At 41.0% G+C, this 15,501-nt stretch overlaps 1 protein-coding gene across 8 annotated transcripts in view; it reads left to right on the top strand.

Annotated features, from left to right (window-relative positions):
* Window positions 1-15,501, top strand: part of adgrl3.1 (adhesion G protein-coupled receptor L3.1) — a 713,955-nt gene that overhangs the window by 606,724 nt on the left and 91,730 nt on the right. For all 8 annotated transcript variants that reach the window (XM_068030477.1, XM_068030472.1, XM_068030479.1 and 5 more), the window contains 3 exons: window positions 5,173-5,356; window positions 6,477-6,599; window positions 9,480-9,685. In XM_068030477.1, the coding sequence (XP_067886578.1) occupies window positions 5,173-5,356; window positions 6,477-6,599; window positions 9,480-9,685 (513 nt within the window). The remainder of the gene's footprint in view (window positions 1-5,172; window positions 5,357-6,476; window positions 6,600-9,479; window positions 9,686-15,501) is intronic.

Here is a 15,501-nt window from a genome sequence, read left to right as displayed (position 1 = left end):
TGACCATTATACCATGGGATGGTTACCTGTCTCAATGCTTAGATGTCAGCTGTGGTATGCTGTTACACTCTCGCTTCTGAATCAGGAGATTGCGGGTTCAAGTCCCACTACAGAGCCACATACACAAAATCTAGGCTGCTTGTAGGTGCCGTCTTTCGAAGAAGAGTAGGGGAGCTCAGCCCAGTGACTTGGCCAATATTTATCCCTCAACCACCATCACTAAAATCAGATTGTCTGGCCATTGTCACATTGCTGTTTGGTGGAGCTTGCTATACACAAGTTGGCTGCTGCATTTCCTACGTTACTACAGTGACTAATAAATTCAATTGATTAATAAAAAGGTGCCATGAAACTATCATCGATTGTCTAAAAACCCATCTGGTTTACTAATATCCTTTAGGGAAGGGAATCTGCTGTCCTTGCCTGGTCTGGCCTACATGTGACTCCAGATCCACAGCAATGTGGTTGACTCTTAACTGCCCTGTGAAATGACCTAGCAAGCCACTCAGTTGTCAAGGACAATTAAGGATGGTCAAGACATGCTGGCCTTGCCAGCGACGTCCACATCTCATGAAAGAATTTTTACAAAGTTGAACTTCTGAACCCAATCCACTCCATCAAAATGCCTACTTCTGCCTCTGTAATATCATCGTCCCTGCTCTTTCCTTAGATCATCTGTTGCTGAAATCCTCTTTCGTTGTATTGTAATCTCCAGATGATACTATTCCAGTGCTCTCCTGTCTAGCCTCCCGTCTTCCACCCTCCGTAAACTTGAGCTCATCCAAAACTCTGCTGCCCATATTGTAATTTGCAACAAGTCCTGTTCACCTATCACTCATAAGCTTGCTGACCTGCATTGGCTCCTGGTCCACCAACGTTTTCATACAGTCATACATGGCACCGAAGGAGGCCATTTGGCCCATTCAATCCATGCCAGCTCTCCATGGAGCTAGCCAGTCAGTCTCTAGCCCGTAGCCCTGCAAGTCTTTTTCCTTCAAGTAGCCATCCAATTTCCTTTTAAAGTCATTGGTTGCCTCTGCTTCCACCACCCTTGTGCGCAGCATGTTCGAAGTCATTACCACATGAGATTAGATTAGATTAGAGATACAGCACTGAAACAGGCCCTTCGGCCCACCGAGTCTGTGCCGAACATCAACCACCCATTTATACTAATCCTACACTAATCCCATATTCCTACCAAACATCCCCACCTGTCCCTATATTTCCCTACCACCTACCTATACTAGTGACAATTTATAATGGCCAATTTACCTATCAACCTGCAAGTCTTTTGGCTTGTGGGAGGAAACCGGAGCACCCGGAGAAAACCCACGCAGACACAGGGAGAACTTGCAAACTCCACACAGGCAGTACCCGGAATCGAACCCGGGTCCCTGGAGCTGTGAGGCTGCGGTGCTAGCCACTGTGCCGCATGCTGCATAAAAAGTTTTTCCTCATATTTCCCCTGCATCTCATGCCCAAAATCTTCAATCTGTCTACCCTAGTACTTGTACCATTAGTTCATGGGAACAGTTTTTCCTTGTCTAACTTATCTAAGCCTGTCAGAATCCTGTACACTTCGATTAAATCTCACCTCAGTCTCCTTTGTTCTAAGGAGAACAACCCCAGCTTTTCCAACCTAACCTTGTAACTAAAATCCTCTATCCCTGGAACTATTCTGGTAAATCTCCTCTGCACCCTCTCAAGGACCCTCCAAGCCTTCCTAAAGTGTGATGACCAGAACTGGACACAATACTCCATTGGGGCCTAACCAGAGCTTTATAAAGGTTCATCATAACTTCCCTGCTTTTGTACTGAATGCCTCTATTTATGAAGCCCAAGATTCCATATGCTTTACTAACCACTTTCTCAATATGTCCTGCCCCTTCAAAGATCGATGCACATGCACCCCCAGGTCACTCTGTTCCTGCACACTCCTTAGAACTGTGCCATTAAGTATATATTGCCTCACCCTATCCCTTCTGCCAAAATGCATCATCTCACACTTGTCAGTATTAAATTCCATCTGCCATCTGTCTGCCCATTCTGCTGGCCTATCTGTGTCTTGTTGCAGACGGTTCATATCATCCTCACTGTTTGCCACACTGCCAAGTTTGGTGTCATCAGCAAATTGTGAAATTCTACCCTGTATTCCAAGATCCAAGTCATTTATATATAACAAAAAAGCAGTGGTCCCAGCACTGACCCTTGGAGAACATCACTGTCTACCATCCTTAGTCTGAAGAGCAACCATTTACTATGACTTGCTGTTTCCTGTCCTTAGGCCAATTTTTAAATCCAATTGGACACTGACCATCCTATTCCATGTGGCTCAATTTTGTTAACCGGCCTTTTATTTGGTACTTTATCAAGCACTCACTTAAAATTCAGATAAACAAAATCCACTGCATTCCCTTCATCAACCTTCTCTGTGACTTCATCAAATAATTCAGTTAGATTAGTCAAGCATAATCTGCCTTTTACAAATCCGTGCTGGCTCCTGTTAATTAACTCGAACCTCTCCAAGTGTCTTGACTTTTTTTTCCCCTGATTATTGTTTCTAAAATCTTACCCATCACTGATATTAAACTAACTGGCCTGTAGTTGCTAGGACTGTTCTTACATTGTATCTTGAATAGGGGTGTTACATTTGCCACTCTCCAATCCTCTGGTACCTCCCCTGTATCCAGGGAAGATTGGCAGATTATGGCAAGCCCTTCCACTATCTTCATCCCCACTTCCTTTATCAACCTGGGATGCAAGCCATCTGAACCAGGTGACTAATCCAATCTATGCATAGCCAGCCTTTTTAATACTTTCCCCTCTCAATTTCTATCCTATCCATTGTCTGTTCTCTCCGCTTCTACCGATATTTTGTCAGCTTCCATTTCCTTAGTGAACACTGATACAAAGTACTCATTAATTATATTAGCCTTGCCCAGCACCTGGAAGCATATATTACCCTCTTTGTGCCTAGTAGGCCCCACTCCAACTCTTACTACCTGCTTACTTTTTGCATGCTGGTGGAAGATCTTTGGGTTCCCTTTTATGTTGACTGCCATTCTATTTTCATATTCTCTCTTTGCCGGCCTTATTTTCCTGTTCATCTCCCCTCTCAACTTATTGTATATGAACTGATTCTCACTTGAAGAATTCGCCTGACGTGCATCATACACCTTTTTTTTGTTTCATCATAATGTCTATCTCCCTCGTCATCCAAGAAGCCCTGTTGTTGGTTCCCTTACCTTTTGCCCTTGTTGGAATTTATCCAGCCTGTACGTGAAACATCTCTGTCTTAAAGGTAACCTATTGTTCCGATATAGCTCTTTCTGACAGTAGTTGTTTCCATTTTACCCTGGCTAGATCCCTGCTAACTGCATTGAAATTAGCCCTCTTCCAATCTAGACATTCAACCTTATTTCGTTCCTTGCTTCTCTGCATTACTAATCTAAACCTTATAATACAATGATCACTCTTGTCCAAGTGCTTCCCACAGACACTTGGCCCACCTCATTTCCCAGCACCACATCCAGCAATGCTTCCTTTCTAGTTGGGCTGAGAACGTATTGATCACAGAAATTCTCTTGAATACATTTCAGAAATTGCTCCCCCTCCTTACCTTTTCGTCTGAAATTATCGTGATCGATATGTGGTAATTAAACTCCCCCAATATCACCACTCTATAGTTCTTTGATAAAATTCTCATCCTTCCGTGACCTCTCGCCTACCGCCATAGTCTCCTCCAGCCCTTACAATCCTATGACCACTCTGCATTCCTCCAACGTTGGCCTCTTATGCATCCGCCACTTCCTTTGCTCATCATTGGCAGCCATGCCTTCAGCAGTCTAGGCCCTATGCACTGGAATTTCTTCCCTAAACCTCCCCACCTCACCTCTTCTTTAACCTTGTCCTTAAAATCTCTTTGACCATATTTCTGGTCACCTATCACAATACAGTATTTCCATCTTTGGCTTATGCTTCTGTGAAGTACCTTAAGATGTTTTACTATGTTCACGGTGCTATATAAATGCAAGTTATTTCTGTTTATTAAAAAAGTTATGTGGTTTACTTGTTCATTTCCTTTCTGAAAATGAATCACTGTAGTGAGGAAGCTTGTATCTTAAACATTTCAGTGTTTCGTGCTCATTAACAACTGTTCATTTTGCATCAGTAAGCCACTGGCATTTATGACTTGACTTGTTGAGCTATTAATGCAGTTGGACTACTTTGTACATCTAATGTTGGCATGAAGCATTGTTATTATCACAGAAAGTGAAAGGGCCAGAAGGAGGGTGTTCAAATCAGGTGGGAATGAATGAATGAATCTTGGCATTTGAAGTAATGAGATGCACTCGGGGTGTGGAGACATGACGGTCCGTATATATGAATATAATGGGCGTAGAGACTGCTTGTCCGTTTATGAGAACTGACTGATAAGAAATTTACACCATTTCTGCTTATTAACTATTGCAACTGATACTTTATTTTCTGTTTGCACCATATTTTTGTCTTGCATTTGATATGTTTTTCCCTGAAGAAAAATGAAATTGTATTAAAATGCTGAAAATGTAGCTCGCTCACTCAAGTGCTCTGAATGAAATAGCATTGTTTATTGGAAAATTCAAATTGTTCCACAGTGCATACCAGCAAAATATAGTTCAGCCAGCCTGCCTGAATGATGATAACTGGATCTAAGGCAGCAGCTTCTCACCTTGGGTAAAAATACAATATTCCTTTTTACTAGCCTGCTCGAACTAAATCAGATTAACAGGCGGCTAAGGTTGCCTTTTATCCCAAACATTCAATGCAAGAAGATTGTTTTCAGTGCATCAATATTTATTGACTGTAAATACATCAAAATTGTATTTATGCATTAGTTCTTCTACACATGTATCTAATTTCAACCTGCATAAAGAGAACATTGTTTCTCATAGTGAAGCACTGAATTGTTCTGAAACTCAGCATTGCTTTATGTTGTTCCTTATGAACATGAGAAGCATGCAAGAGTGGCTGCAATTGCCCTTCCTACTTTGTAAGGATCTGTTTTTTTCCACTTCATGCCTTCCCATGATGGTATTTCTGAGATTACCTGGGTTGTTATGCCATGAACCCATGGCTGTCCTCAAATGGGCAAAGTTAAAATCCTGTGTCATTCTTTTCCCTGATCTGCAGGCCATGGTGGAGACGGTTAACAACCTCTTGCAGCCTCAAGCCCTGGATGCATGGAAGGACCTGATGACAAGTGATCAGCTGCGAGCAGCCACTATGCTACTTGATACAGTGGAGCAAGGTGCCTTTGTCCTTGCTGACAATCTGCTCAAGACGGACATAGTCCGAGAAAACACAGAAAACATACGTGAGTGTGGTCATTGCAGAAACTATATGATGGTTAAAACAGTTAAGAAACTGCCCTCTGAAAGTATCAGAGGCATTTATTTGATATTCCATGAGCAAACAGCTGATTCCTCATTTGCTAAGAATTGATATTTTAAAAAAGAGACTAAATTACAGGAGTTGCCGAAATATCGACACAGTTGCCGCGAAAGCTTCTACCCAAATATATTGAACGAAAATTTGAACTTTGGAGCCAGAACATGCTGATACTTATGTTATTTCCTTTCCTCCAGCATGGCTTTGTGTTTTAAGAAAACTTATAAAGTAGTAGAGCATGTGCAGCCTGAAGTGTATGTGTTCCACTATTTTATAATGATTGGGTTATTTTTGAAAGGCCTTTATAAGCAATCAAATTGGCAGAAATGTTCTCACTGCCATGCATTGAGCTTCCTTCACAATCATACCAGGCAGTCAGCATAAGGTTGCATCTGCAGTTACACCTGTGGTGTTGCCCTATGGGCACCACAGAAGAAATCAAGTAGAAGAAAGACTTCTTGGTCCAACTTTTAAAATTGCACCACCCATGAGCAGAGAGAGTAACAATTGGACAGCTGAACTTCTCTAATATAGTGGAAGTTGTGAAGACAGTGGTTGAGGATAATAGTATAAATGCTTTTAAGGGGAAGCTAAAAAGGACATACGAGGGAGAAGGGAGTAGAGGGTTATTCTGATACAATGAGGTATGGAAGGAGGTTCAAGTGGAGCATAAATATTGACATAGACTGTTTCTGTGCTGTATATTCAATGTAAGACATATCAAAAACGAGCCACTATTAGAGAGCAACCTTTTTTTAATCAAGATTTACAAATTTTGGTTCAGTACTCTGTCTCCAATTGAGAAGAGAGTTTGAGTTACAAGAAGCCCTAAAATGGAATAGTAGACACAGGTCTCTAGTGTGTTGCCCTTCGGACATCACAGAAGAAATCACACATGAACAGAGAGGGTAATAATTAGACAGTTGACATGGACTCGATGAGCTGAATGGCGGCCTTCTGTGCTGTAATGACTCTATGACTGATGTTGAAAATGTCTGGTTGGCAGGAGGCTAATTGCTTGTTTTGCACTTTCTTGGGGATAACAGTGTTAGAGGTTGCCCGCTTGAGTACGGATGGAACCTTGGAGGATCTGCAATTTCCACAAAATGGAATGAATGGGAACTCCATCCAACTTTCAGCAAGTACTCTGAAAAAGAATGGCCGTAATGGTAAGGTTTAATTGAAATTGTTAACTTGAAATATGAGGTGCCACAGAACCATAAGGTGTGGATTTGTGACTCTTGATTGTCCGTATGCCTCAGTCAGGGCTTGAAGGAGTTAATGAGTAGTACAAAAGCACAGGGAGGGAGAGATGTACACACCTCTGCAAATCAGCAGCTTGCTGAAGGAGAGTTGGTCAGTGTGTTTGCGTTGAGCTACAGTAAAGGACCTTGCCAGCAATGGAAGGCCATGATATCAGAGATGGTACACTGTCATCTCATCTAACAGCCTTGCTACAGGTGTTGGCACTGCTGCTATTTTAGTTCAACACACCCATATATTTTTAGCAATTCATGGACTTGCTTTGAATTGAGGCAGCACTCCTTCGGTACATGCTCAAAAGCACAATGAGGGAAAAACAAAAAAATGGGGTTTTTACCAATTTATTCAAGACTTGCTACCGTTATAACTCCTCAGTTTTCTCAATAAACCCTGTAGCATATATTTCTTTTATTCCATGAAAATAATATAAGTTCTCTAATTCTTGACAGGTTGGATTGTAGCCTGTCTAACATGCTTGGCAGGGCTTAACGTGTTACTTATTTGTAAGAAATAATGATTTTGAAATGTTCTGAAATTCTATCAAATTTACTGCGAGCAGTGCATCACTGAATCACATCAACATCTTATCTTTAGTCTAACCTGTTGATGTAATTGATTCACTTTTATATTTCCTTCAAACCATAATTGAAGTTTGGGTGCTGAACACACAAAAGCTGCAATTTCAGCTTAATAAAATACTGACGTCTGAATTTCCTGTAGATATATCTAGATTATTTTAGACAGTATTAGCTGCACAGATGTTTTGCAATGTTGTCCTTCATTCACATAACCAACTCGCAAGTCTGAATTTGAGTCCATAATTCAATTTCTATGTAAATCCCCTGAGAAAATCAGCATGAGTTTCCAATGATTGGTCTTTAACAAGCTGTTTTGTGGTTAGCTTTCATTAACACATTTTAACATGGGCCCAAGATGCCTGGAGAAGATCTTGATCTTCACTCACTGGTCGGTAATCTGCTGGAGCAAATCACCTGGCTTTGACAGAACCTGCCTGGCTTTTATTCCATTGCCTTCAGAAGGATGAAAATCTGACAACTTTTATAAGGAGTAAGAGATCCTCCTAGATGATGATGAAAATCTACCCTATAAACAAATTTTTTGATGCTCTCTAGCCATTTTGTCTCCAACTAAAAATATGGCCTGTAATGCCAACACAGGCAGTGGAGTATTTCCAAATAGCTGTTGTTACAACCGAGGTAGGAGGAGTGCACTGTCTTTTCTAGTTCCACTTCTCCACAGGTCACAACATATATTTAAATTTACCGAAATGGTCAATCATAGACTCTACTCTTTATCCCAAAATAAAATACACCAACCAGGTTTCTTTAATAAACAACAAAATTATCAGTTTATTATGAAACAAGACTTAACCAGTAATGAAGCAAAGCATTAACACACAGTGAAATATGAAAGTTCCCTTTTATCTTAGCCCCTCCCATGCACACATACACACACCAGTTAACCGAAAAAATAGAGATTTTCTCTTTAGAGCTCTATTACAAAAAAGAATACTTTGGCTAAAAACTTGCTCATTCTTGAAGAAAAAAGAGAAGATATGGAAATATGTCAGTTGTTCCTTTTTGGTTTGGCGTCCCAAATACGTCTAGATGGCTGTCACTGGGAACTTTCTAGAACAATTCTTTTCAGGCGACGTTGAAGATGAATTTGGAGGCTTTTCAGGAGAAATGCAGCATCAGCTTCTCTCTTTCTTACACTTGATTCTCAGGAAGTTCTCAAAGTGGACAAGGGTGCTGATGGTGACTGCTCTCTTGGCTGGTTTTCTCCAACTGCCTTCAAACCAGTTCACACCCAAATGCACTGTCCAAAGCGAAACTAGAAACAATATCTCGAGTCAAGCCTCCTGACCCCCTATGAATCTTGACATGTCACTTCTCTGTAAACATTTCCCCCAAGTCAAAAAGCCCCTGCTGGGTATTTATCGGAGGACAGGTGACTTTCAGTAAATATTGTTTTCAAACAAGACCTCTCCGTGTCCTTTCAGTTATCCTAGTGAAAAAAACATCCATGGAATCCTTTTCAGTTTTCCCAAATAAAACAGTGTCCATAATTCTAAAACACGAGTCCTCAAAAAAAACCTAACAAAAAATATAGAAGCACCGTCATAACACAGTGAAGCCTAAATATCAGTGCTTTAGCATGGATTTCATTTTTGTGTCCATCTAAAGTCTTATTGTGAAAAGTTTGTGGAACAATTTTACATTTCTATAGATTATCAAATGGCGTATGAGGAACAGCAGACATAATTGAAGATGCCAAGTATTTTTGTTCAATGAATTGAATTCAGTGAACTGAAAGATTTCAATTAGGCAGTTGTATTTAATTCCAAAATTGTCCTGTGATACTCAAACGATGGCTGCTGATATGTTGTCCTTGAAAATGATACACACATGTAACAGAAGCCAAATATTGCATCTGTAGTAACCAAATGAGTATAGGTCAGATACTTGGTTCCAGTAATTTTCTCATCATGGTTGGAGGCTCCCTCTGAGTGTACTGCAACTTTATAAAGCTTTATGTTTTGAAAATCAGATTCAACTAACACTGCAACAGAGTGACATTTTATACTGACTGAGAGAAAAGTCAGCTTTCCTGAGCTTTTTGGGTTATGAAAGGGTAAAACCGTGCTGCATTTAGGCTTTCAAAAAGGCACGATTACTCTCTCAATCTCTTATCTTTAAATAATCACTGCAGATCCATTTTTCAAAATGTCAGTAAAGGTAATATGTCTTATCCCTTTGTTGCAGGTGAGATAAGAGTGGCTTTCGTCCTCTACAATAATCTGGGAAACTATCTTTCTACAGAGAATGCCAGCTTTAAGCTAGGAAGTGAGGCAATGTCAACCAATCACACTGTTATAGTCAACTCGCAGGTCGTCTCTGCTGCAATAAACAAAGAAAGCAACCGAATCTACCTGGCAGCCCCTGTGATTTTTACCTTAAAACATATTGATGTGAGTGAGGAAACGACCCATTTTGTGTTCAATGTTTATTTTTTACGTGTCTCCCTCTACCACCCCACCTTGCCCCAATATACTGCACTCTATGCTCTTCTCTGCATCCCTCATTTGCAGATTAAACCAGTCAACTAGTCACACCTGGTATAACATTTTGCAAGATGGTTGAACAGTAGGCCCTTTTATAGGGTGAGGATTAAGGTCTGTAGGTTGTCACTAAAGTGTTTCTGCTTTCACCATACACAGGGTTGATTTCAGTATATTCATGTCATTTTGTCTATCATGTTGAGGTAAGAACATTAGAGATAGGAGTAGGAATAGGCTATTCAGCCACATGAGGCTGCTCAGTCATTCAGTAAGATCATGTCTGATCTGATGTTGGCCGCAACTCCACTTTCTTGCCTGTTCCGCATACCCATTACTCCCCTATAGTTCAAGAATTGTATCTCTCAGCCTTGAATATATTCAATGATAGCCTCCACTGCTCTGTGAGGTAGAAAATCCCAAAGATTCACGACCTTCTTTGAGAAGAAATTCCTCCTCATCTCCATCTTAAATGGGAGACCCCTTATTCTGAAACTGTGCTCCCTAGTTCTGGATGTTTCCATGAGGGGAACCATCCTCTCGGCATGTACTCTGTCAAGCCCCCTCAGAATCTTATATGTCTTAATAGGATTATCTCTCATTCTTCTAAAACTTCAATGACTATAGGCCCAACCTGCTCAACCTTTTTTCATAAGGCAACCCCTTCATCCCAGGAATCAGTCTAGTGAACTTTCTCCAATGCGAATGTATCCCTCTTTCAATAAGGAAACCAAAACTATAAGCAGTACTCAAGGTGCGGACTCATCAATGCACTGCACAGTTGTCGTAAAACTTCCCTACTTTTATACTCCATCCCCCTTGCAATAAGGGCCAACATTCCATTTGCCTTCCTAATTATTTGCTGTATCTGCATGCTAACTTTGTGTGATTCATGTACAAGGACACCCAGATCCCTCTGTACCACAGCATTCTGCATTCGCTTTCCATTTAAATAATATTTTGCTTTTCCATTCTTCCTGCCAAAGTGGATAACTTCACATTTTGCCACATTATACACCATCTGCCAAAATTTTGCCCACTCGCTTACCCTATCTACATCCCTTTGCAGACTCTCTCTATCCTCCTCACAACTTGCTTTCCCACCTATCTTTGTATCATCAGAAAATTTGGCTACAATACACTCAGTCTCTTCATCCAAGTCATTAATATAGATTGTAAATTGTTGAGACCTCAGCACTGATCCCTATGGCACCCCACTAGTTACAGTTTGTCAACCTGAAAATGACCTATTTATCCTGACTGTTTTCTGTTAGTCAATCTTCAATCCATGCTAATATATCGCCCCCAACACCATGAACTCTTATCTTGTGCAGTAGCCTTTTATGTGGCACCTTATTGAATGCTTTTTGGAAATCCAAATACACTACATGTAAAGGTTCCTTTTTATCCACTCTGCTCGTTACATCCTCAAAGAACCCTAATAAATTTATCAAATATGTTTTCCCTTGAATAGAACCATGTTGACTCTGCTTGATTGTATTATTGTTTTCTAAGTGTCCTGCTACTACTTCCTTAAAAATGGATTCCAGCATTTTCCCAATGACAGATGTTAGCCTAGCTGGCCTATAGTTTCCTGCTTTCTGTCTCCCTCCTTTCTTGAATAGGGGAATTACATTTGTAGTTTTCCAATCTCCTGGAACCTTTTCAGAATCTAGGGAATTTTGAAAGATTGCAACCAATGCATTTACTATCTCTGCTGTCACTTCTTTTAAAACCTGAAGATGCAAGTCATCAGGTTCAGGGGACTTGTCAGCCTTTAGTCCCATTAGTGTGCCAAGTATTTTTCCCCTTTTGCCCCAAGATTTTCTCCTATTATTGGGATGCTTTTAGTGTTTTCTACTGTGAAGACAGATACAAATTATTTGTTAAGCCTCTGCTGATTCCTTGTTTTCCATTATTAATTCCCCAGTCTCATCCTATAAGGGACCAGTGTTTAATTTTACTACTCTCTTCCTTTTTATATACTTGAAAAAGTTCTTATATTTGTTGCTAGTTTACTCTCTTTACCTATTTTCTCGCTTTTTTGTCATCCTTTGCTGGTTTCTAAAATTTTCCCAATCTTCCAGCCCACCACTAATCGTTGCGACATTGTGCACCTTTTCTTTCAATTTGATTCCATCCTTAGCTTCCTTAGTTAGCCACGGATCATTTGTACTTGTAGAGTCTTTCTTTCTCAATGGAATATAACTGTGTTGAGAATTATGCAATATCTCCTTAAATGTCTACCACTGATAATCTACCATCTTACTTTTAATCTGTTTTCCCAGTCCACTTCAGCCAACTCTGTCTTCGCACCTTTGTAATTGCCTTTATTTAAGTTTCAGACACAAGTTTCTTCCCCTCAAATAGTAAAATTCCTTCATTTCATTTTCACTCTTCCCGAGAGGATCCTTTACTATGAGACTGTTAATTAATCCTGTCTCATTACACATTACCAGGTCTAAAATAGCCTGTTCCCTGGTTGGTTCCATAATGTATTGTTCTAAGAAACTGTCCTGAATACACTCTATGACCTCATCCTGAAGGCTACCTTTATCAGTTTGATTTGTCCAATCTATATGAAAATTAAATCACCCACGATTATTGCAGTACCCTTCATACAAACCCTCATTATTTCTTGATTTATACTTTGTCCTACAATGTAGCTACTGTTGTGGGGCCTACAGACTACTCCCACTAGTGACTTCTTTCCCTTGCTCTTTCTTGTCTCCACTCAGACTGATTCTACATCTTGATCTCCTGAGCCAAGTTCATTTGTCACTACTGTAGTGATCTCATCCTTTATTAACATAGCTACCCTATCTGCTTTTCATTTCTTCCTATCCTTCCAAAATGTCAAATACTGTGAATATTCAGTTCCTAGCTTTGGTCACTTTGCAACCAAGTCTCTGTAATTGCTATCAGGTCATACCCATTTATTTCTATTTGTGCCATCAGTTCATCTATCTTTTTACAAATATTGTGTGGATTCAGATAAAGAACCTTAAATTTTGTCTTGTACCATTTTTTTTCCCTACCCTGACCCTGTTTGCTGGTGCAGCCTTATGTTTGTACCCTTCCTATCTCACTTTGGTTATCATTATCCATAAAGCTATCCTGGACTATTGCCTTGTCCTTTCTCTTTAGCTTTCCAAATCTCCCCTCACTTGAACCTTCTTCCCACTATTTAGTTTGAAGACCTATCTACAGCCCTAGTTAATTGATTTGCCAGGGCACTGGTCCCAGCGCGGTTCAAGTGAAGCCTGTCCCAATGGAACAGCACCCTCTCTCCCCAGTACTAGTGCCAGTGCCCCATAAATTGAAACCCATTTTTCCCACACCAATCTTTAAACCATGCATTCACCCCTCTGATCTTATTGACCCGATTCCAATTTTTTTGTGGCTTAGGTAGTAATCCAGAGATTGTTACCCATGAGCTGTGATCTGTCAACTTTGTCTTCAAAAGTAAGTAGAAACTAACAAGGGCGGCACACTGGCGCAGTGGTTAGCACTGCAGCCTCACGGCTCCAGTGACCCGGGTTCGGTTCTGGGTACTGTCTGTGTGGAGTTTGCAAGTTCTCCCTGTGACCGCGTGGGTTTCTGCCGGGTGCTCCAGTTTCCTCCCACAGCCAAAGACTTGCAGGTTGATAGGTAAATTGGCCATTGTAAATTGCCCCTAGTGTAGGTAGGTGGTAGGGGAGTTGTGGGGATGTGGTAGGGAATATGGGATTAATGTAGAATTAGTATAAATGGGTGGTTGATGGTTGGCACAGACTCGGTGGGCTGAAGGGCCTTTTCAGTGCTGTATCTATGACTCACTGTACTGTGGCAAAATATATGATGATGTGTTGTACCCAGAAACACTTGAAACTGTGTAAAATATCTCCAAAAACTAGCCAGGCCTTTTGTGTCCTTTCAGTGATTCCGGGATTTTGTTACCTGCAGTAGAAAACCATCTGACTAGTGAAGGGAGACACTGGGCTCGATTTTCAAAGCAGAGTCAGGAACCCAACGGCAGCTAATTTCTGAGTCCTGACCCCATGCTGCAAATGTAGCACTTGTGTAATACTATCCTGAAAAGCCCTAATTGGGCTGGCAGTGAGCTCGGTGCCAAAAAGTGGCGCCAAGAGTAACCAGGAGGCGGGAGATGCCTGCAGCACCCAGGTGGCAAAGGCAGATGGCAGCCCTGTTGGGGTCTGCCGCTGCGTTGCAGAAGAGAGCCGGCAGCAGCTCGGAGGACCAGCTGTGTCACTGAGCACAAAAGTGGCAAAATAGCCCAAAGGAAGGTAAAGCGCATGATTTGGTGAAAGATCCCCCTGCTCCTGAAATTTTTCAACATCAAAATAAAACACTTTACCTTTCACCTACTTTGAACCCAGCAGCTGTGTTCTACCATGCACCAGTTGGATTGGGGTCAGTGATTTGGACTTTGAAAATTTCCTTCTCGCCCTCCCCAGTCCATTAACAAGCTCCTCGAGGACCTTAATGGGCTGCTAATTGGAGGAAAGCAGGTTTTCCATGACCCCCTCCTGCCTTCCCTTTGAAAATTGTGTTGCATTCCGAATCACATCCACACCCCTTCCCGACCCCACTGGCAGTTGAAACTCCCGGCCAATGTCTCCGAGTCCCTGAGAGTTAAAGTTGATCTCATTGGGTCAGGACACCAATTCCATTGTCTTCTATACCCAGATTTTTTTTTCAACTATCATTTAGAACATTCAAACAAAAAGGAACAGTTTACCTGAACTTTATCACCTAATGGGATATTTACAAATTGTCAACAGATCTGTTTGACATGACAAAGTTGACAATATCTCATTGCTCTTGTCAAATCAGGTTCTATTACAGCAAAGATTCAAATAATGCTACTGATACTGGAGAGATTTGTAAAAGCTCAGACACTTTCAAGCAAACTGTTCTGAATAAAATAAATACATGGATGCTTCAGAACCTGATTACATTGAAACTGGACTCAAATTCCCAGATGGCTGGCTGGCCAATTGGACAATTTTTTAACTTTTGACTCCCAATTGGTTAAGTGCATTGGTTAAAATGAGGTGCAGTGAAGTCTTAAAATCGCATGGGGGTCTGATTGAAATCATAGGAGCCTGATTTCAATACCTAAATTAACTATGCACTCACTTGGGACCACCTATTCTGGTAACAGCCACAGCAATGAAGGGAAAGTAGCAGTAAATTCTTCCACACATTTTTTAATGCACTGTTTTTGCTGGATTGGAGGCCTCAGATTCTTCCTGTTGGTCTGCAAGCTAAACTGGGCTTCCCAGTTCTGCTGTTCTATTCTCTTGAGAGCTACATTTAACTTGATATTAGAGTTTTTAATGTAAATTATACCAAGATCCTCCATTGCCAGAAATCCCAAAATGTGACAATTGTACTCTACTACTTTGGCTATAATAAAATAAACATTATATCAGCTTTCTTCATTACTTTTCCGCATCACCTAGATAATGAAAATCCATTGTTACTCCAGGCCATTTCTTTTGCTAATCATAAAATATTGTGAATATATGTATAACAAAAACATTTAGAAGTTTATTAGTCACATTGGGCGGCACAGTGGCGCAGTGGTTAGCACCGCAGCCTCACAGCTCCAGCGACCCGGGTTCAATTCTGGGTACTGCCTGTGTGGAGTTTGCAAGTTCTCCCTGTGTCTGCGTGGGTTTCCTCCGGGTGCTCCGGTTTCCTCCCACATGCCAAAGACTTGC

This window comes from Heterodontus francisci, chromosome 4, assembly GCF_036365525.1.
Source record: "Heterodontus francisci isolate sHetFra1 chromosome 4, sHetFra1.hap1, whole genome shotgun sequence".
Lineage (NCBI taxonomy): Eukaryota > Metazoa > Chordata > Chondrichthyes > Heterodontiformes > Heterodontidae > Heterodontus > Heterodontus francisci.
This window is presented reverse-complemented; position numbering and strand designations above follow the sequence as displayed.